Source organism: Neophocaena asiaeorientalis, unplaced genomic scaffold (genome assembly GCF_003031525.2).
Source record: "Neophocaena asiaeorientalis asiaeorientalis breed wild unplaced genomic scaffold, Neophocaena_asiaeorientalis_V1.1 scaffold747, whole genome shotgun sequence".
Lineage (NCBI taxonomy): Eukaryota > Metazoa > Chordata > Mammalia > Artiodactyla > Phocoenidae > Neophocaena > Neophocaena asiaeorientalis.
The window spans coordinates 380,369-403,418 of record NW_020172132.1 but is presented as its reverse complement, the minus strand read 5'-3'; the positions used below and the strand labels follow the sequence as shown (position 1 = coordinate 403,418).

General features: G+C 41.4%; 1 protein-coding gene across 1 annotated transcript in view; it reads right to left on the bottom strand.

Moving 5' to 3' along the window:
* The window catches only part of SORL1 (sortilin related receptor 1), a 114,034-nt gene that overhangs the window by 83,414 nt on the left and 7,570 nt on the right, over positions 1 to 23,050 (bottom strand). Inside the window, exons 3-5 of the mRNA XM_024751966.1 lie at positions 20,644 to 20,761; positions 20,360 to 20,433; positions 7,273 to 7,361 (exon numbers count right to left, since the gene is read on the bottom strand). Coding sequence (XP_024607734.1) covers positions 7,273 to 7,361; positions 20,360 to 20,433; positions 20,644 to 20,761 — 281 coding nt within the window. The remainder of the gene's footprint in view (positions 1 to 7,272; positions 7,362 to 20,359; positions 20,434 to 20,643; positions 20,762 to 23,050) is intronic.

Below are 23,050 nucleotides of genomic sequence, written 5' to 3'. Positions count from 1 at the left end.
GAAAGTGACAAGAACCTTGCAAGAAAACAAACCAAGCCATCTTTATACGCCTAATAGTCGTGAAAGAGGACGTAGGGCCCCAGCCCTTAGGAATGGAGAATTTAAAACGTTCAAACAGAAGTATAGACCTAATCTCACGACCAAAGCTCTCAAGAAGATGGGACTATAATATAATAGTAACATGATATAACCAAAGATACACTAAATAAGTGAAGCAGTGGTAGACACTCGATTTAAAACACAAATGTGTGGCTGGAGAGAAAGGTCCTTGATGAGCTCAGACTTTAAAAAAAAACATATTCAAGATGAGAGAAGAGTCATATTAACCAAGGGCAAAAACTTAAAGAGCAGTAGCAATCTGTTAATTAATCCTAGCTGTCATTCTTACAGCTAGTAATCAAACAGTGGCCAAACAACGCAAACTCAAAATAAGTCAAGGATTATGCTTCAAATGACCAAAATAATTGGTAGGTTAGTGAGCAGTGAGACGTGGGTTGGTTACCCAGCAAGTCCTATAAAGAATTAGAAATGGAGGGCTCCCCTGGTGGCGCAGTGGTTGAGAGTCCGCCTGCCGATGCAGGAGACACGGGTTTGAGCCCTGGTCCGGGAAGATCCCACATGGCGCGGAGCAACTGGGCCCGTGAGCCACAATTACTGAGCCTGTGTGTCTGGAGCCTGTGCTCAGCAGTAAGAGAGGCGGTGATAATGAGAGGCCCGCGCACCGCGATGAAGAGTGGCCCCCGCTTGCCACAACTAGAGAAAGCCCTCGTACAGAAACGAAGACCCAACACAGCCATAAATAAATAAATAAAGCAAACTGTCAACAAGTAAAAATAAATAAACACTATTATTAAAAAAAAAAGAATTAGAAATGGAATAGGCTCATCCGTCTGATGGTTAATGGTATAAATAGGCAAGACAGAAAAAGAGGCAGCAGTAGTTAGTCAATTTCTATTTTGGTTTTGTCTTTCTTAAAGAGAATGATCTTCAAACTGGACAAAGCAGAAAAAAAAGACGAAGTTAAAGGAAAATGAATGCAAAATAAAGCACACTCTAGGGAACTGAAAGATTTAAAGGTATAATTGCAGAGCTCCTTTCAATAATCTCTAAAAGAACCACGAGAACAGATAAAGATCTCAAGACTAGATGAGAAAAAGTAGTTTTATTTCCCTTAAAAAGAAAAAGTTGTTTCAAGAATGGAGTATGAAACAGTTGATTGGAGAGAACTTAGACACAAAGGAAGTCGGAGCTGGGAGCTCAAATTGTTTCACACACAAGTCACAATAAATGAATCCCGTTTCCTTTTCTCAGGGTAACTCTTGATTTCAGAATAGGGTAATGATATAGGGCAAAGAAAAACTGTCTTAGGGTTTTTATTAAAAGAAATTGAGTGTCTAGGATCATGCTGGTATCAACGCCAATGTGACGCATGTTTCAGGCTGCTGGGTACAGATCTGGGCTCTACATCTTAAACCTCTGACTTTGTGAGGAGGGCCCAAAGGAGAAGCTAGAGGGTGTAGATTCAGGATCCTACAGCACAGGAGGGAAGGAACGGGGGCTGTTTGCCATGGAATAGGAGATGCTCTGAAGAGGACAGGGAGAGGTCCTCATGCATCTGAAAGGCTTTCAGGCAGAAGAGAAAATATCTGTTGGATGTATCTCCTGGAAGCTGAGCCCGCTGCATAGCAACGGGAGTGAGGAGAATTTGGGCTCTCTCTGACCTGAGAACTTTCATTCATAAAGGAACGGATGAATAAATACTTAGTGCACGAACAAATGAACAACAAATTGTCCAAAGTGAAATGGAAGCTCCTTTTGATTTGGCAAAGTCCCCATCACTAGAATTGTTCAAGCAAAGACTTGGGTGATCATCCATCACAGATGACAGAGAGAAAATTCCTGCAACGGGCAGTGGAAGACAGAACCAGATGATGGAATATGTCCAGATCCCTGCTGGGGATCTCCCCGTGAACATACCACAGCCACTTCAGTTCAACTTGTCCACATCTGCACTCATCCTATGGCCCTTCAGGCCAATTCCTTTTCCTCTGCTTTTCTATGAGTGATATGATCATCTTGCCCTGTGACTCCCCCCAACACCGTCTAGTCAAAAAGCAGGTCCTGAACACTTAGTCCTCAAAATGCTTGGTCCCCACCTAAGCAGCATCTCTCACCTCCAGTCTTGGTCCTTTTAAATTTATGCTCCTCAACTTGCCAGAGCCATCTTTCTACACTAGCCATGTCACTCCCCTATTTGTAAACCCTCAGAGGGACCCTATCATTTCAAAAGCAAAGTCTAATGTCTCTGGTGCGGCATGTAAGGTCCTCAGGGGACCTGGCCCCTGACCACAGAGCTTCTGCAAGCCTCATTCCTCACACACATCCCGAGATTTACATTCTGTCAATACTAAAGAGCTGCACCTTGCACTCTGATTCATGCTGGTCTCTGCTCAAGCTCTTTCTAAACCTGGCGTGGCAATCCAACATGGCTTTTTACCCTTGAAGTCTCAGCTCAAGTTTCCTCTCCTCCCAGAAGCCTTCTCCTGTCTCCCAGATAGCATTACTGGCCCTCCTGTGGCCGCCCCACACCCTGTGCTCACCTCTATCTTATACCTGTAACGGAGCAGGACCCTATGGAACAGACCCCCTCCCCTAGGTCCTCTGCTATAGCTCCTCTCTGACATACCTAGATAACAGTATATGATGCACATTTCCTGTGTTATTTTACAGATGCTAAAACCACCACCAAATGGAAGATGTTAACCACTTGATGACCATGAGCACGTAGCCTACTGGAGCCTAAGGAATGATAATGTTAACCCCTGTGGCACCATCCTGTTACCTCATCATCAACCAATCAGAGAACTGTGCAGGGCTGATCACACACCCTGTGACGCCCCTCCCTCACCTGGCCTTTAAAAATGCTTTGCTGGGCTTCCCTGGTGGCGCAGTGGTTGAGAGTCCGCCTGCCGATGCAGGGGACATGGGCCTGCGCGTCCAGAGCCTGTGCTCCGCAACGGGAGAGGCCACAACAGTGAGAGGCCCGCGTACCGCAAAAAAAAAAAAAAAATGCTTTGCTAAAACCCATCAGGGAGTTTGGGCTTTTTGAGCACTAGCTGTCCCGGACTCCTTGATGATGCCTTACAATAAATGCTGCACTTTCCTTCACCACGACCCAGTGTCAGTAGATGGGCAAGTGGACCCAAGTGTGGTTCAGTAACATACCTACTATATTTAAATGACCTGATTTTGCGAGCGTCTTCTACTAGGGCTGCCGTTCATCAGGAATAAGACCTCTTACTCACTTTACTGCCCCTGGCACCCAGAGGGCCATTAATTAATGCTTTTTTGTTAAAGGAAATTAAATGAACTGCACTGTTTTTTTTTCTAACCCCATCTCTCAGTTTCTCAACAGTTAAAGGTTGATAAGAATACCTGTTCCTCTATAACTCACAGGGCCAGAGACACCACATGGGGGTGAGAATGAAGTGGGGGCGGGGCTGGCTCTCTCTGCAACCATCCAGGTAAGTTACTAGGAGAGGAGGTTCCGCAACCACAAGGACAGGTTAACCACCATCTCCCACGTTCCAGAACTGTGAAGCTGCTTCCAGAACTCAGGTCCAGAAAAGACAGCTGCTCTGCTGGGTGTAGTCTTTGCAGTGGCTTTTCAGGACTCCCCAGAGGGAAGCCCTAGGAAATCTGAAATCTCCTATGAGGAAAGATGCTTTGGGGAAAGTCCAAGGTATTATTAGTAACTACCAATATCATTATGCTGACAGGCAAACCACTAGGAAGAAACGGAAACTGATCTCATCCCTCACTATCAAGCCGACAAGCTTGGGTTTGGGTCCGTTTTTGGTCAGAGTGCAAAAACACAACAGCCCCTTCTCTGAAAAACACTGATTCTATACAAGAACGACCTGCAACCCCTGAGCAGGTTCACGGTGACAGCATGCTGAACGAAGGGGTAAGTGACTCCCAGAAGAGGTTCTTGTTTATTCATTTCAGACATGTAGAAAACAGTAGCAAAACAAAGCGTTCCACTTCTTACTCTCAATTTCAATTAACAACAACAAAGAAAACAGCCTCAGTGGAGAATCAAGGCAGAAGCTGAAACAAGTAATCATCAACTCTTAGCTAACTATGCTAAACAGGGAGAGAAAGACATAAATTATTTAAAAGAACAACCAGGGACTTCCCTGGTGGCGCAGTGGTTGAGAATCCACCTGCCAATGCAGGGGACAGGGGTTCGAGCCCTGGTCCGGGAAGATCCCACATGTCGCAGAGCAACTAAGCCCGTGAGCCACAACTACTGAAGCCCATGCGCGTAGAGCCCACGCTCTGCAACCTACAACAAAGAATAGCCCCTGCTCGCCACAACTAGAGAAAGCCTGCACGCAGCAGCGAAGACCCAGTGCAGCCTAAATGAATTAAAAAAAGAACAACCAAAAAAAAAAACACCCCAAAACTTAACTCTTATGTTAAGCAATGTTCCACCCTCTGTCCCCACTAAACCTCTCACTAGGGTTACTGTTGTTACGGCTTCCTCCCTAAGGCTGGATAAGCTTTGGGTCGGAAAGCTCTTCCCCTGGCCTCTCCTTCCAGCTGGCTCAGAAACACCTCAGAGCCACAGTGGGGCTGGACAGCTCCCAAAGGATGCCTCATTCACCTCTGCATCCTCGGTTCCTAGAACAACATCTGGCTCCTTGTAGATATTCAACAAATGTTTGTGTAATTGACCTGAAACGATGCTTAACAGAAATATGTTCCATTTCCATCCAGCGTGGACCTGAACTCTTGACAGTCAGTCACATTCTCACCAGATTGCACACATCCGGGGACCCCTACTCACGTTCGAGCTCCAGGGACTGTCATTTACAACAGAGAATAACGGAAGTGCCCCCACCCCTGGGGACTGCGATTGCCACGCTACCCCACCCTTTCCAGTTTTATAAACCAGGAAAAAAAAAAAGCAATCTTGGAAGACTAAGTGTACATGACCTATTTATTTGAACAATCAAATATTTACTAAGTGCCTGCTAGCCTGCATAGAATAGAAATCCTTGTCTACAAAGACCTTGTTAATGAGTTGAGGAAACCAGGCATATAATGAAAAGGTAACTAACAAAAGGAGGCAGCATGCGATGAATGCCAAATCAATGAGACAGCCGCCAATAAATACTATGAGACTCAAAGGAGGGAGCCATGGCCACGGCTGGGGAGACCAGACTTAGACGTGTCTGAAGTCCTAGACCAGCAATAGAAATCCAGGTGAGTCAGAAGCAGCCTTCACTCGTGGGGTTTAAGGATCTGAACTAATTACAATATTTATTTCCCGCTTCTCTTCTGATGAAGCTGATAGCACACAGGTCAAAAGCAGAGCAGCAGGAGAAGCAAGAAAAAAACAAAACAACTCTGTGAGCAACATACAAATGCCAGGTGGCTACACTACACAGATTTTGGCCAAGCTCAGCCTGATATCTGGGACACACGCACCTGTCAATAGGAGGCCTGAACATATTCTCATATTTGCAAATGTTTTATCTGAACCATACCTACAGACACCTCCACGTGACCTGTGCAAATAGAGGGATGCTAGAGGGTCCATATCCTTAAAGTCTACCACCCCAAAATCATTGCTCAACATCTGCCGAGGGCACTGTGATTTTCTGGCAGCAGGTCTATTTTCCTGATTATGTTTTCCTGCAGCTAGCTAGCAATGACGCTGCGTTCCCCGAGCACATATGTACCGACAGATGGTGTAAGAGGACCAGAATCACATTAACTACTCCAGAGAAGCCAGCTTGGAATGCAAATGTAATCTGGAGGAGAGTTAAACAGGGAAAATCAGGAACTGTCTCTGCAGTTTGACTGCCACACACAGAATGAAATGTATTCCTAGGGAGCCAAACTACGTCCCCTGCCGTACTTCTCAAGGAGCGGCCCGAACACCGCGTTGTGTACTTGTGTTATCTCACCACTAGAGGATGGAATCCTTGCGAGTGAAGGAAAACATCCTATGTCTCTTTAGATACACATCACCAGGCACCATCAGTGCTCGCGAAATGTGTGAGATGGGAATTTATAATAAATTAATGGATAAATAAATGACACGAATGTGGGAAGCATGTACCCTGTGACTGTCCTCATTTGAGCAAACGTCAATCTGAATGGGGACACAGTCTGTTGCGTACAAACAGGACTTCTTCTGACTCCTGGCTTTAAAGCAGCCGCTGACCAGAGCTGCACAGACCAGAGACCAGCCAGGTGGAGCGCAGAACACCGGGACTTTGTTTCTCTCTGCTTCTTGGAGGCCAGGTCACTCAGCACATGTACAATTAACCACAGGGGAAACGAGCTAAGAGCTCTTTTTTCAAACCACCCACCTCTCTCTCTTGCTGCTGACCCTGTTTCTAAAAGGAGCCAAGGAAAAGAAAGCTTTCTCCCTTGCATTAAACAAGATGATTATAGGAGCTCTCTCTCCCTCCTTTAGCAACCTGTCTCATGGGTTCAGCCCAAAAACAAGGAGAAGTGAGAGCTAGTCTGTCCCGACCGAATGTTAACAAAATTAACTTCTGTCCTAACTCAGACTAAAGTAATGAAAGAATTGGTTCTGATAAAATCAGACTCAAGAAAGCAGAGGTTACTAACTCTTGACATTTTTGCTTTTCAGAGGAATATACTGCAAAGACTACAGAACGTAATTTAAAGACCTGAGTGCTCGTCTTGTCTGTTATTAACAAAGGGGAGGATCTTGGGTAAGTTACTTTACGTTTCTGAGCCTCAGTTTTCTCATCTAGAAGGTGAAGCCATTAACCCCAAATGTCCTTTCCAGGTCTATTTGCAAGAACCCCAAAACCAAAGGTATCACAGTAAAAGTCACTTGGCTATCAAGTAATATGTATTCTGAAATTATTACTCATGTATCATTATTATTTATTATTACTCATTCTATGAGTAACTCTGTGTGTCACACACAAAGCAAAGAGACAAGTTGAAGAGCCTCTAGTTAATTTTTTAGTCATTATTAATTTATATTTATATAGAGCTGTGCTTTTTCAAATCAGTACAATTATTTCATTTGTTCCTCTCTGAGATAGGAAGGGCAGATTATGATTCCCACTTAATAAACAAGAAAAATTTAAGTAATTTCCCAAGGCACAAATTGTGCTGTCAATAACCCAGTGCTACAGAGATAATCCACTTATAATCACAGAGTTAAATTTCTGGGAGAACAGTGTGATGCTAAAATGCTTCACCAGAGACACTTACTTCAGCTCGTCGGTTTCCATGCCTTGGGCGATGGCCATGATGATCCCGCCATGGTCTCCCCATGTGTAGTAGTGAGGGCCAGGAAGAGCCTGAAGAGAGAGAGCCAGTGCTGATGTCACTGCCATGGAGATGGCCAGGCATAAATGGTACACACCACACACACACGTGCACACACATGCACACACACAGCAGGGATATCAACCACCTGAATACAACTTTTCCATTTCCAGAGCACTTCACAGCCATTCTCTCATCTGATCCACACAACCCTGGGGCTGGGCAGAGCAAGTTCTCACATTCCAATATTTTTTTGCCAAATGAAGAAACTGGAGTTCCTATTAAAGTGGCAGACTGTAAACTGCAGACGCAGGAGTCAAACCCACATCTCTGACCCTCACCAAGCAGCTATTAAAAATTAACCAACTAGAGTTCTGGTTTTTGACTGTGACAGTATAAGCCCACTCCAGCCCATCCTTCTTGTTAATTACAACTAAAAAATTTGGACAAAATATTCAATACAAAAAGACAGCTACCCGAGGATGCTGAAAAGTAAACAAAATAAGGCAGCTTATGAAGGGGATTTAAAACCTGGAGAAACTACCCAAACAATTGGGGCTTCCTGGTACACCTGTGCCCTGAGGGAATGCCCCAGCCTAGAATACGTTAGTCCCAGCCAGGCAGCTAAACCTTCAATGGAAACTTTCTGCCTAAGGAGTCAGGAAAAGAAGCCCCTGCATGATGGAGAGAATGTAGCTGGAATCCCAGAGGGGAGAGCATGAGGAAGTAAACCCTCTAATTCTGTGGATGGACTCACATATGTTTCAGCCTAACCCCTAAACTGTATGTGTGGGGAACAGACCCAAACTAGCACAGAAAAGACTTAGCAATCTGAACTGAGATCTCCAAAGAATGCAAGGCAGAAGTTACAGTCCAAACCTGAACAGGTTCATTACATGCTAAAACGAAAACAGCAACATCCTCCAGAGGATGTCATTTCATGTCCGGGATGCAATCCAAAATTACTCAACGTACAAACAGATCGGTAAAAAGTCTCCAAGTCTCCAGAGAAAAGACAATAAATGGGTGCCAGTTCCAAGATGATCCAAACGTTGAAATTACCAAAGACTTTAAAACAGTTCTTATAACTGTGTTCCATGAGGTAAAGGAAAACACACCTGAAATGAGCAAAAGAAAAGAACTCTTCCCAGAGAAGTGGAAACTATTTTTTTTAAAGGAATGAATTCTAGAACAGGAAAATAAAATATCTGAAATAGGAAATTCACTGATGGGCTCAATGGCAGAATAGAAATGACAAGGGAATTAGTGAATTTAAAGATAAATACAGAAGAGTAGAAATGATCTATTCTGGGACTTCCCTGGTGGTCCAGTAGTTAAGAATCCGCCTTCCAATGCAGGGGACACGGGTTCAATCCCTGGCTGGAGAACTAAGATCCCACATGCCACAACTAGAGAGCCTGTGTGCTGCAACTACAGAGCCCACACGCTCTGGAGCCTGCACGCCACAACTAGAGAGAAGCTTGCGCACCGCAGTGAAGAGCCCTCGCATCTCAACAAAAGATTTCACATGCCACAACTAAGACCCGACACAGCCAAAAATAAATAAATATATTTTTTTAAATGATCTATTCTAAAGAACACACAGAATAAAAGACTTAAAGGAAAAAAGCCCCAAGAAACTGTGGGACGATAACAAAAGGTCTATGCATAATTGGAGGCCAAGATGAACAAGAGAAAGGGACTGAAGCAGAAAAAATATTTGAAAAAATAATGGCTGAAAATTTCCCAAATTTGGTGAAAAAGATAAATTTATAGATTCAAGAGATCGATGTCCCCAAAAACAATCATCACAAAGAAAACCACACCTAGAGACATCAAAACAGAACTACTGAAAACCAAAGATAAGGAAAAAATATCGAAGCATCTTAAGGAAAATGACACAATACATACAAGTTAATTAATTAAAAGTGCTTCACTGCTATTAAAAAAAAGCTAAGCGTCATCTGAACCTGCAGCAAGTCACAGTAGGAACATCAAAGATCACTGAACATATATCACCATAACAAATGTATTAATAATACTGAAAAAGTTTGAAATATTGCAAGAATCACTAAAATGTGACACAGACACAAAGCAAGCAAATGCTGCTGGAAAAATGGCACCGATGGACATGCTCGATGGAGGGTTGCCACAAACCTTCAATTTGTAAAAAATACAATATCTACAAAGTACAATAAAATGAGGTATGCCTCTATGGAAAGAAAATTACTATCAATCCAGCACACAACATCAAACAAACACATCCCCCAGGAATGAAAGTGAATTACCGAGATTCTCAAATGGAGGAAAATCAAGAAAAGGAAAACCGAGAAAACACATAGCTAGTAGATCTGCTCCACAACAAATGCTAAAGGCATATCGTCAGGCTGCTATGAAATTTACAGAGGGAAACAGGGATCTTCAGGAAGGAAGGAAGAGCAAGGGAAATGGTAGATATCTGGGTGAATATAAAAGACTGCTTTTCCTCTTAAGTTCTTTAAAATCCATACGATGATTAAAGCAAAAACAAAGACATTGCTGAGTTTTTCAATATGTGTCAATGTGATAAAAAACGAAAACAAAAAAGTTGGGAGAAGAGAAAAGGGATTTATTTGGTTGCAAGGTTTCTAAATTTGATGTTAAGTGTAATATTATGTTAAATGCAGTATTAATTCAAAAAAGACTATGAAAGATTAAATATATATGCTGTAATCCTTAGAGCAACCACTAAAAAAATACTACAAAGAAATATAATCAAAAAGATAATATTTAAGTAAAAATAGAATACTAAAAATACCTAAATAATACAAAAGGAGGCCATAAAGGAGGAACAGAATAATTTTAAAAAATGAAATTTAAATAAACAAATACATAAAAATTAAACCTAAATCCAACCATATCAATAATTATATTAAATGTTAATGGCCTAAGCATTTAGTTAAAAAGCAGAGCTTATCAGAATAAATTAAAAAGACCCTCACTATATGCTGCCTATAAGAAACACTTCAACGTAAAGACACAGATGGGTAGAAAGTAAACGGATAGTAAAAGATATATTATCCAAATAGTAAACATAAGACGGTTAAAGTGACTTTCAATAATCAGATAAAAAAGACTTCAAGACAAAGGGTATTACCATAGATAAAGAGGAATATTCCATAATGATAAAAGGGACAATAAATCAGAAATAATTATAAATGTGTATGTACATAATAACAGAGCGTAAAAATACATGAAGCAATATTGATAGGATTTAAAGGAAAAAAAGACAATTCCACAATCACAGCTGGAGATTTTACCTCCAACAATTCACAGAACTGCAATATATAGCAATTTATGGAACTCGCCCCGAAGTATGTAGAAGGTCTGAACAAGTATCAACCGCCTTCATATAAATAACATCTGTTGAACACTGCATCCAACAACTGCAGAATATACATTCCTTGCTAACGCACATGACATATTCACCAAGACAAACCACATGTTGGATCACAAAACAAGTCCCATTAAGTTTAAAGGACTTGAAATCATATAAAGTGTATTATCTGACTACAAGGAAATTAAGATATCTATGAAAACATCAAATATCTGAAAACTAAACAACCCTTTTCTAAATAACTTATCAGACAAAGACAAAAAGCAAAAGGGACATTATGAAGTGATAAAAATGTTCTGGAATTAGATAGTGGTGATGGCTACACATCACATCACTTGTGAATATACCTAAAACTACTGAACCACATACACTTTAAAGTGGTACATTTTATTGCATGTGAATTACTTCTCAATTTTAAAGGGAGACATTAAAAAATATTCTGAGGACTTCCCTGGTGGCGCAGTGGTTGAGAGTCCGCCTGCCAACGCAGGGGACACGGGTTCGTGCCCCGGTCCGGGAAGATCCCACGTGCCGCTGAGCGGCTAGGCCCGTGAGCCATGGCCGCTGAGCCTGCGTGTCCGGAGCCTGTGCTCCGCAACGGGAGAGGCCACAACAGTGAGAGGCCCGCGTACTGCCAAATAAATAAATAAATAAATATTCTGAACTGAATGACAACAAAAACACAACACATCTAAATTTGTGGCATACAGCTAAAGTAGTATTTACAGGGGAAATTAGAGCTACAAATGCCTACATAAGAAAAGATCTAAAAATCAATAACCTGAAGTTATACCTTAACAAGCTACAAATAGAAAAGCAAAGTAAATCCAAAGTATACAAGGATAAGGGAAAGGTAATACTACAGAGGAGAAAATCAACAGAATAGAAAACAGGTAACAGAGAAAATTAAACCCAAAAGCAGGTTCTTTGAAAAGATCAATAACATTGACAAACCACTAACTAAACTAATCAAGAAAAATAGAGGAAAAAAGTACAAATCACCAATAACAGGAATGAAAACAGGTTATTACCACAAACCCTACAGACATTTTAAAACATTAGAAAATACCTTGAGTAATTTTAAGCCAACAAATTCAATAATTTTAGATGAAAAGACAAATGTCTAAAAATATACAATTCACCAAAATGGACATAAGTAGCAGAAAATCTGAATAGTTCTCTATCTGCCTGAGAAACAATTTCTAAACAAAAACATTCCCAAGAAGAAAACTCCAGGTCCAGATAGCTTCACTGGTAGATGATTCAAGAAAACAAAAAACACCCCTCTTACACAAACTTTATCAGAACATAAAAGAGGAAGAATTGCTGCTCAGTTTGTTTTACCCTAACACCAAAATGTGGCAAAGACATTACCAAAAAAAAAAAAAAAATTACCAAGCAATATCTCTCATAAGTAACATAGAAACCTTTTAAAAACTACTAGCAAATCAAAACTAACCTTACGGGGGCCTCCCTGGTGGCACAGTGGTTAAGAATCCGCCTGCCAATGCAGGGTACACGGGTTCGAGCCCTGGTCCGGGAAGATCCCACATGCCGCAGAGCAACTGAGCCTGTGCGCCACAACTACTGAGCCTGCGCTCTAGAGCCTGCCAGCCACAACTACTGAGCTTGTGAGCCACAACTACTGAAGCTCGCGCACCTAGAGCCCGTGTTCCACAACAAGAAAAGCCACCGCGATGAGAAGCCCGCGCACCACAACGAAGAGTAGCTCCCACTTGCCGCAACTAGAGAAACCCTGCGTGTGGCAACAAAGACCCAACACAGCCAAAAATAAATTAATTAATTAATTTTTAAAAATACTAACCTTACATTAAAAGGATAATATATTGTAACTAAGTAGGGTTCAAGAATTATTCCAGTAATTCCAGGATAGTTTAATATTCAAGAACCAATTAATGTACTACACCATATTACATATTACATTTGTGATACTGTGATACAAGAAGATATATAAACTTTGGTCTTTGTTCTGGGCTCCTGGTGAGAGGTCCTAAAATCTTTGTAATTTCCTAAGTGATGAAGAGAAATAGGAGCACCTTTTGTTTTAATATTTGGTCTTGGACCCCAGTTCCTGACACAGAGCTCCTAAAACCCTTGTAATTTTCTGACTGATGCGGGTGACAGGAGTGTGTCTTACACAGAGCTCCTACAGCCCTTGTAATTTCCTGGGTGATAGGAGCGTCTCTTGTCCTAATGACGAGACTCATGGTGGGCTCCTGGACAGTATGGGGGCTGGTCAACAGAAAGACTAAGCATGATTAGAAGCTTGAAATTTTCAACCCCACCTCCATCCTCCCAGGAGGACAGAGGGGCTGGAGAGTGAGTTAATTATTAATCACGCCTATGTGATGAAGCCTCCATTAAAACAGATAAATAACAAGGACCTACTGTATAGCACAGGGAACTATATTCAATATCCTGCAATAAATCATAATGGAAAAGAATACGAAAAATATATATATATATATAAAACTGAATCACTTTGCTGTATACCAGAAACTAACACATTGTAAATCAACTATACTTCAATTTAAAAAATAAATACATAAAGTCAAATGATTAGTAAAAAAAAAAAAAAAAAAAATCCCTAAACTGCAGGATTCAGAGAGCTTCCAAGTTGGTGAACAAACACATCCACATGCTGGAAGAACAGCACACCCCAACTCTGTGGGGACAGAAGCTCCATGGTTGGGACCCTTCTGGACCCTGTCCTATGTACCTCTTCATCTGGTTGTTCATTTGTATCCTTTGAAATATCCTTTATAATAAATGGGTAAATGTAAATAAATATTTTCCTGAGTTCTATCAGCCATTCTAGCAAATTACTGAACCTGAACAGTGAGTCGTGGGAACCCCCAGTTTATAGCTGGTCAGTCAGAAGTACAGGTGACAACCTGAGACTTGCAACTGGCGTCTGAAGTGGGGTCAGGTGGGGCAGTCTTGTGAGACTGAGCCCTTAGACTCTGGGTCTGTGCCAACTCCAGCTAGCATGTGTCCTGACTTAATTGTAGGACATCAGTGGGTGTCTGAAGAGTTGGAGTACTGCTTGCTGTGATGGGAAAACTTCCATACATTTAGTATCAGAAGTATTCTGAGAGTAAGGGAAAAGAGTTTTTCCTTTAACATAATACACCATATTACATATTATCATATTATTACATATTAGGGAAGGGAAGAGAAGGAAGAGAGAAAAGGAGAAATAAAACAAATAAAGATCACAAAGGAAGAAATAAAACTGTCCCTATTTGCAGATGATACAACTGCTTATACTGAATCTACAAAACAACTACTAACACTAATGAATTATTTTAGCAGGGTTGCAGAAGATAAGGTTAATATATAAAAATCAACTGTCTGGGCTTCCCTGGTGGCGCAGTGGTTGAGAGTCCGCCTGCCGATGCAGGGGACACGGGTTCGTGCCCCGGTGTGGGAGGATCCCACATGCCGCGGAGCGGCTGGGCCCGTGAGCCATGGCCGCTGAGCCTGCGCGTCCGGGGCCTGTTGCTCCGCAGCGGGTAACAAAAAAAAAAAAAAAAAAAAAAAAAAAAATCAACTGTCTTCTTATATACTATAAGAAAAACTGAAAAATGAACTTTAAAGAAAGTCCCATTTACAGTAATACCAAAAAATAAAAAATATCTAGGAATAAAGCTAACAAAAAGAAAGTATACAAGACCTCCACATTGAAAACTATAAAATACTGCTAAGAGAATTTTTTTTTAATGGCGTAACACACCACATTCATGGATTAGAAGACCCAGTAGTGTTATGATGTCAATTTTCCCCAAATTGATCTATAGATTCAATGTGATCCCAGTAAAAATCCCAACAGGATTTATAGAAATTGACAAGTTGACTCTAAAGTGTTATGTGGCAACAAAAAGAAAAAAATACCTAGGAATTAACCTACCTAAGGAGGTAAAAGACCTGTACGAAGAAAACTATAAGATACTGATGAAAGAAATCAAAGACGACACCAAAAGATGGAGCGATATACCATGTTCTTGGATTGGAAGAATCAGTACTGTGAAAATGACTATACTACCCAAAGTAATCTACAGATTCAATGCAATCCCTATCAAATTACCAATGGCTTTCTTCACAGAACTAGAACAGAAAATTTCACAATTTGTATGGAAACACAAAAGACCTCGAATAGCCAAAGCAATCTTGAGAAAGAAAAATGGAGCTGGAGGAATCAGGCTCCCTGACTTCAGATTATACTACAAAGCTACAGTAATCAAGACAATATGGTACTGGCACAAAAACAAACATTTAGACCAATGGAACAGGATAGAAAGCTCAGAGATAAACCCACGCAGCACCTATGGTCACCTAATCTATGACAAAGGAGGCAAGAATATACAATGGAGAAAAGACAGCCTCTTCAATAAATGGTGCTGGGAAAACTGGACAGCTACATGTGAAAGAATGAAATTAGAACACTCCCTATCATCATACACAAAAATAAACTCAAAACGGACTAAAGACCTGAATGTAAGGCCAGACACTATAAAACTCTTAGAGGAAAACACAGGCAGAAATAAATCTGACACAAATCGCAGCAAGATCTTTTTTGACCCACCTCCTAGAGTAATGAGACATAAAAACAAAAATAAACAAATGGGACCTAATGAAACTTAAAAGCTTTTGCACAGCAAAGGAAACCATAAACAAGATGAAAAGACAACCCTCAGAATGGGAGGAAATATTTGCAAACGAAGTAACTGACAAGGGATTAATCTCCAAAATATACAAACAGCTCATGCAGCTCAATATCAAAAAAAACAAACAACCCAATCAAAAAATGGGTGGAAGACCTAAATAGACATTTCTCCAAAGAAGATATACAGATTGCCAACAAACACATGAAAGGATGCTCAACATCACTAATTATTAGAGAAATGCAAATCAAAACGACAGTGAGGTATCACCTCACAGTGATCAGAATGGCCATCATAAAAAAAAATCTACAGACCATAAATGCTGGAGAGGGTGTGGAGAAAAGGGAACCCTCATGCACTGTTGGTGGGAATGTAAATTGGTACAGCCACTATGGAGAACAGTAGGGAGGTTCCTTAAAAAACTAAAAATAGAACTACCATATGACACAGCAATCCCACTACTGGACATATACCCAGAGAAAACCATAATTCAAAAAGACACATGCACCCCAATGTTCACTGCAGCTCTATTTACAATAGCCAGGACATGGAAGCAACCTAAATATCCATCAACAGAGGAATGGATAAAGAGGATGTGGTACACATATATGATAGAATATTACTCAGCCATTAAAAGGAATGTAACTGGGTCATTTGTAGAGACGTGGATGGACCCAGAGACTGTCATACAGAATGAAGTTCAGTCAGAAAAAGAAAAACAAGTATCATGTATTAATGCATATATGTGGAATGTGAAAAAATCGGTACAGATGATCTTACTTACAAAGCAGAAATAAAGACACAGACATAGAGAACAAACATATGGATACCAAGGGGGAAGGGCGGGGTGGGTGAATTAGGAGATTGGGATTGACATATATACACTATTGATACTATGTATAAAATAGACAACTAATAAGAACCTACTGTATAGCACAGGGAACTCTACTCAGTGCTCTGTGGTGACCAAAATGGGAAGGAAATCCAAAAAAGAGGGGATATATGTATATGTATAGCTGATTCAGTTTGCTGACACACAAAAAAATAACACAATATTGCAAAGCAACTATACTCCAATAAAAATTTTTTTAAAAAGACACATGCACCCCAATGTTCATTGTAGCACAATTTACAACAGCCAGGACATGGAAGCAACCTAAATGTCCACCGACAGAGGAATGGATAAAGAAGATGTGGTACATATATACAATGGAATTATTACTCAGCCATAATAAGGAATGATATTGGGTCATCTGTAGAGACGTGGATGGACCTAGAGACTGTCATAGAGTGAAGTAGGTCAGAAAGAGAAAAACAAATATCATATATTAATGCATATATGTGGAATCTAGAAAAATGGTATAAATGATCTTACTTGCAAAGCAGAAATAGAGACATAGACGTAGAGAACAAACGTATGAATGCCAAGGGGGAAGGAGGGTGGGATGAATTGGGGGATTGGGATTGACATATATACACTGTTGATACTATGTATAAAATAGATAACTAATGAGAACCTACTGTATAGCTCAGGGAACTCTACTCAATGCTCCGTGGTGACCTAAATGGGACGGAAATCCAAAACAGAGGGGATATATGTATACATATAGCTGATTCACTTTGCTATACAGTAGAAACTAACACAACATTGTAAAGCAACTATACTCCAATAAAAATTAGTTATAAAAAAATTTAAAAAATAAAATGTTATGTGGTTAGACAAAGGAACTAGAATAAGTCAACGTAATTTTTAAAAAGAACAAAATTGGAAGACTTACTGTACTTGATCTCAACCCTTACTCTAAGTCTTCAGTAATCAAGACAATTTGGTTTTGGTGAAGAGACAGGCATATAGATCAATGGAGCAGAACAGAAAGTCTTGAAAGAGACCCACACATACGGCCAATTGATTTTCAAACAGGTACCAAGGCAATTTGATGCGAAAAGAGAAGTCTTTTCAACAAGTGGTGCTTGACCAATAGCATGTTTATAAGGAAAAAATGAGTATCAACCCTTCCCTCACACCAGATGTACAAATTAATTCAAAATAGATCATAAACCTAAACCTAAAGCCTAAAACTATAAAACCTGTAAAAGAATACATAGGGGACAATCTCTGCTAACTTGGGAAGGACCAACATTTCTCAGAACAACAAAGCACATAAAACATAGAAGAAAAGAACTGATAAATTAGACTTTACCAAAATTAAAAACATTTGCTCTTCAAAAGACACCTTTAAGAAAACAAAAAAGCAAGCCACAGACTAGGAGAAAAAACTTATAACACACATAAAAGACTTAAATTCAGAATATATTAAAAAAAGACCTCTTACAGCTCAATAAGACAAACACAGCTCTTTAAAATATATAAAAGATCTGAACGGACACTTCACAAAAGAGTTTTCAATGACCAATGAACACATGAAAAGAAACAACATCAAAAAGAAAAAAAAAACCAGAAGCCCAACATCATTAGTCATCAAAGAAATGTCAATTAAAACCACAATGAAATATCATATGCAGTTACTAAAATGTCTAAAATTTAAGAGATTGACCATATCAAGTGTTGGCATGCACCGGGAGCAATCCGAACTCACACACTGCTGGTGGAAACATGAAACAGTACATCCACTTTGGAAAACAATTTGATACTTTAAAATAATCTGGTAATTCCTTTAAAAGCTAGACATATCTACCAGGTTGCCCACTCATTCCTTCCTACGGTATCTACCCAAGAGAAATAAAAATATATGTCCACCTAAAAACCATGCAATTAAATGTTTGTAACAACTATATTTGTAATCAGCAAAAACTAGAACGTCCATCAATCAACGAATGGATAAAGAAACTGTGGAATATCCCCACAATGGGATACTGATCAACAATGAAAAAGGAAAGAATCACTGATAAATGAAACAACATGAATGAACCTCAAAGCCAAAAGACCCATACTGCATCTGTATGAGTCCATTTACACAGAATTCTAGAAAATGCTAATAATCTGGAGGGATGAGGGTAGAGACCAGAATGAATTACAAAGGGACTCAAAGAAACTTTGGTGGGTGATGCAACTGTCTTAATTGTGGTGTGGGTGAAGGTATAGTGATGGTGATCAATCCTGATCAAATTATATACTTTATGTGCAGCTTACTGTACATGAACAAAGTTTTTTTTTTTTAAGTGCAAAAACGGAACTCTGTGGATCTGAGAATTTGCACAACTTATTAGTAGGAGAAGGGGAACAAGAATTCTAGTCATCAGTTTTCTAGACAGCATCTGTCAACTGCATCCCATTTCCTCTTCCCTGGCCACCATCTATCCGCCTCACACACCCGAGACTGTCCCTCTAAAGAGAAGGCTGCCTGTGGGGACTCAGATGCCCGCTCACACAGACAGTCTCCACCTTTTCATCCCCTAGTTAGTCCCTGCTAGCTCCAAAACTAAGGTCCCTTGTGCGATGGCTGCCTCTTGGCAGGCGTGGAGCATGCCTGGCGGGAGGTGCTGACAGCTGCCCCAGCATTAGCCAGACGGCACCACTTCACTGGAGGGGGAGCAAGACACTGCTTTCTCCCCAGAAGGAAAGCACTTGCAGATGTTCAAATCCCAGATTACACCAACATCAGAAGGTACGAACAAACCACCAGCCTATCTGCAGAGGAGAGAACACCCAATTTCAAAAGGAATGTCCAGCTCCAGGGAAGAGGAAAGCCGCTGCTTAATCTTTCCCATGGAAGCTAGACAAGGATGCCCCGAAAATTCCGAAGTGTTCACACTTTTTGACTACTCTGGCCTTAACAATCTCCCTCATCCGAATATGTAATTATGTTTCCTACCATACTATACAGCTGTGTAGTCCTTACTTACACACACACACACACACACACACACACACACACACACGCACATACACGCACACACACACAATGTATGGAGGGACAGCAAGCCCTACCTCGAACGAGATAAGGTATGTGACAGGCCAAGACCCAAACAAATGCTGGGTATTACTACTGCTTTACATACTATGTATTTCACTCTGAAAGTGATGTATTGCATTCCCAGGAAGGGCACCATGAGGATGGGAGCTGTCTGCTGGTTCTCCCGAGAATCCCACAGCCCTCCTGACATCACATCCGGCCTGCGAGAGATCTGGTGAGTTCTACCCCAGCAGTTCCCTGCACACACAGCAGAGCACCGCTGAAAGCGGCCCCTACAGAATGAGACCAGATCCCTGTCTCCCTGATGGGAGACTGGTGAAAAACACTTTTTTTTTTTTTAAACAAGTTTGGGAATTCTCTAATGTCCAAGGCTGAGTTAGCATTTGGGGACTAGAGAACTAGCCCCACCTTCAGAATTGGTACAATCAGTTCTTAAGGATCCAAATTCGTCACACAACCTTCAGGCAAAAACAGCCTCCTTCCACAGCAGAGTCTGCCGTAGCACGGAGTGATATGGAGGGCCTGCGCAGTACAGCCAGTCAGGGAAGGGGGCGGGGCAGGGGCTTGGTTTAACTTCGCTAATATGCAAAAATAAGTAAGAAACCAGGGTCAGACCTGATACCACTACAAATACGTGACAATCTGCCGGTGGATTCAGCAGTCACTGAGCACCACGTGTCCATGCCAGACGCTGCTAGGTCCCAGGAGTAAAGAAGTGACAGAACAGACACTGCCTTATCCTTACGGAACTTATAATCTTGGGATATTTACACAGATTCACAGTTGTTTTTTAAAAAGTCTGTTTTGGATTCAAAGTAACATTTTTGGCAAAATCACAAGCCCACATCACGGGGTGTGAATACAAATCAGTGCAGCTGACCCTGTCGGTGTGGCTCCGGGTACCTCTCCTTATCTTATAATCATACTTGGCGTCATTGGCCTCCACCACCAGCCGTGTGTGTCCTTGAAATGTCAAGGCACGGTCCACATTCTCCCACAAACAAGGGCAGGGGTTGCGGAGGGAGGGGCCTGACCTCTCGCCACCGGGCTCCAGCACTGCTGGAGATGTACACGTTTGTCTTGCTTGCCAAGTTCTTTCCCACTGAACCTAAAATGCAAGAAGAGTAATTATTTTTAATGTCAAGAATACGCCAGATAATCACCTTGCTCAACCAGAAATTCTGAGTCATCTCGCAACTAAGATGTCTCAGAACCACGAACAGCCAGTATTGCCCTAGGTGGCAGCGGTCACTGTGTACTTGGCTGCACGTAAGCCAATAGCTTAACCCGTCAGTGAGAACAGGCAAAGCCAACTTACCCGTGGCGATGACGAGACCGGGCGCCGACTCCTTGGACAGGATGGGCATCCTTCGGAGCTGGAGGCTGAGCAGCTGGCTGAGCCGCTGGGCCAGGTGGAGGGAGCAGCCCTGGGAGAGCTACAGAACACAAGTTCAGGAGCCGTCAGCACGCGACACGACACGGAGGTCTCCCTCGAAACGCCGAGGCCTCCTGGGCCCACGCTGCAGTCAGCACAGAAGAAGGAGATCTGGCCCAAAGGAGACCAGAGCCACAGCCTGGCTGTCCCCACACTACCCCAGGTGGACGTGATCATCTGAACCACATAAATGCCTCTCATGGAAGAAAAGAGAAAAATCCTAAGAAAAAATTCCTTCTGAGACTCTCAGAGAATAGCAGTTAGGAATCAGTGCCATATATAAAGTAGATAACCTACAAGGACCTTCCATATGGCACAGGGAACTATACTCAATATCTTGTAATAACCTATAAGGGAAAAGAACCTAAAAGAGTGTGTGTGGGCTGCCCTGGTGGCGCAGTGGTTGAGAGTCCGCCTGCCGATGCAGGGGACGCGGGTTCGTGCCCCGGTCCGGGAGGATCCCACATGCCGCGGAACGGCTGGGCCCGTGGGCCATGGCCGCTGAGCCTGCGTGTCCAGAGCCTGTGCTCCGCAACGGGAGAGGCCACAGCAGTGAGAGGCCCGCGTACCGAAAAAAAAAAAAAAGTGTGTGTGTGTATATATACATATGTGTGTGTGTGTGTGTGTGTGTGTATATATATATATATATATATATAACTGAATCACTTAGCTGTACACCAGAAACTAACACAACATTGTGAATCAACTATATTTCAATAAAAATTAAGAAAGAAATCAGTGCCAACTCAAGTAGATAGGAAAGCTTTCACTCTCTCATGTTACCTAGAATTTCTCTCACGTCATTCGAAAGAATGAAAGAGAATGAAATGATTTCATGGTACTTATTTTCTAAGTCAATGAAGATGTATTTCAAATGTGATTTAAGCAACTCTGTCAGAAAAAAAAACTAAGAATCAGAAGTCAGAAAGGCTCACTGATAAGCTCCCAGATGTACAACACATATGAGATATAAACACCAAAAGAGTCACATTAAACTCTTTTAAGCAGTCTGCATTTGTACGACAAGTCTTCAGGTGTCCTCTGCAAGACTTCAGGTTGTTCAAACCGGCTTCCATCACTTATGCTCAGATTTTAATAGTTCTGCAAACAAGGCCTTTTGCTATAGGGTCACACCTGATTCTCCCGGCCAGAAAGTGACTGTCAAATGTTACGTAGCCTTGTCTGGTGTTCTAGATAGGGTATCTCTATGTGTGCTTAAGTTACAGGTAAAAACTGACATGATTTGCTAGATATACTTATTTTTATAACAAAAGGATCTCTCTAACAAATATCTGTCTTGCTAGCATCAACGTTCAGCAAATGAAAACTGGAGCAAATGAGTCTCAAATATCTGCCAACTCACCTTTTCTGTCACCACCTAAAATCAGAAGCAGAAACTAAAAGCTGATTACTAATTGTTGTACCGTTCATAAATAAACTGACCAGTCAGGGAAATAAGCCGCTGGGTTTTAACAATACTATTCATTTTATTTAACCAAGGTTTGGCCCCCTACCACGTGCTCCAAAACCTATATCGTGCAGTGAAACACCACCTAGGGGTTTATCCGCACCTACTTATAACCTGCCTCTCTCCAAAGCTAGACTCAATGTGGTAAGTCCAGACCTGTTGCCAAATAGGGAAGAAAAATCAAGAAGTACAAAAAAGGAAAAGAAAAAAAAAATCAAGAAGTACATTCTAGAACAAGAGTCTCCAAAATAATCTTCCCAAGGACCACGGATACAGCATACAAGAGAGTCAATGGACAAATTATGGACATTTTACTGACAAATAACCATGGACAAATGAAATTCAAAAATCCAAAAGACCAGGTAATTGTCTAACTAAAATGTTTTGGTTTCTCCAAAAATGAGTACTACTCTTTTTTTCCAAGTTCCTTCCGCCTGCCTACTTTACACACCCTAGATCCCCTAGAGAAATGAAAATGGAGGTGTGGGGTGTCACATGAAGCCAAGGACCACGATCACAGACTTCTCCCCAGGGAAAAGGAAGGAGCCACTTAAGCGAAAGGTAACACTGAATGGGACCAAATAACACACTTTAGTATCGTGAGCTTTTCAGATGAAGCCACAGGTAGGGAAAACTGTAGAATTTTAGGTAGAATCCTAAATCATATGCAGGGAGAAATTTTTAAAGATGTTCCCCAGCAAATCATTCTGCTGTACAGCACAGGTCCCCAGACTTTCTGGGTTCCCAGCACAACTGGTATCTCAGTAATTTTTTTTATAACAGCCTCAGGTCAGAAGAAATACCAGTGTTTGTTTTTTTACA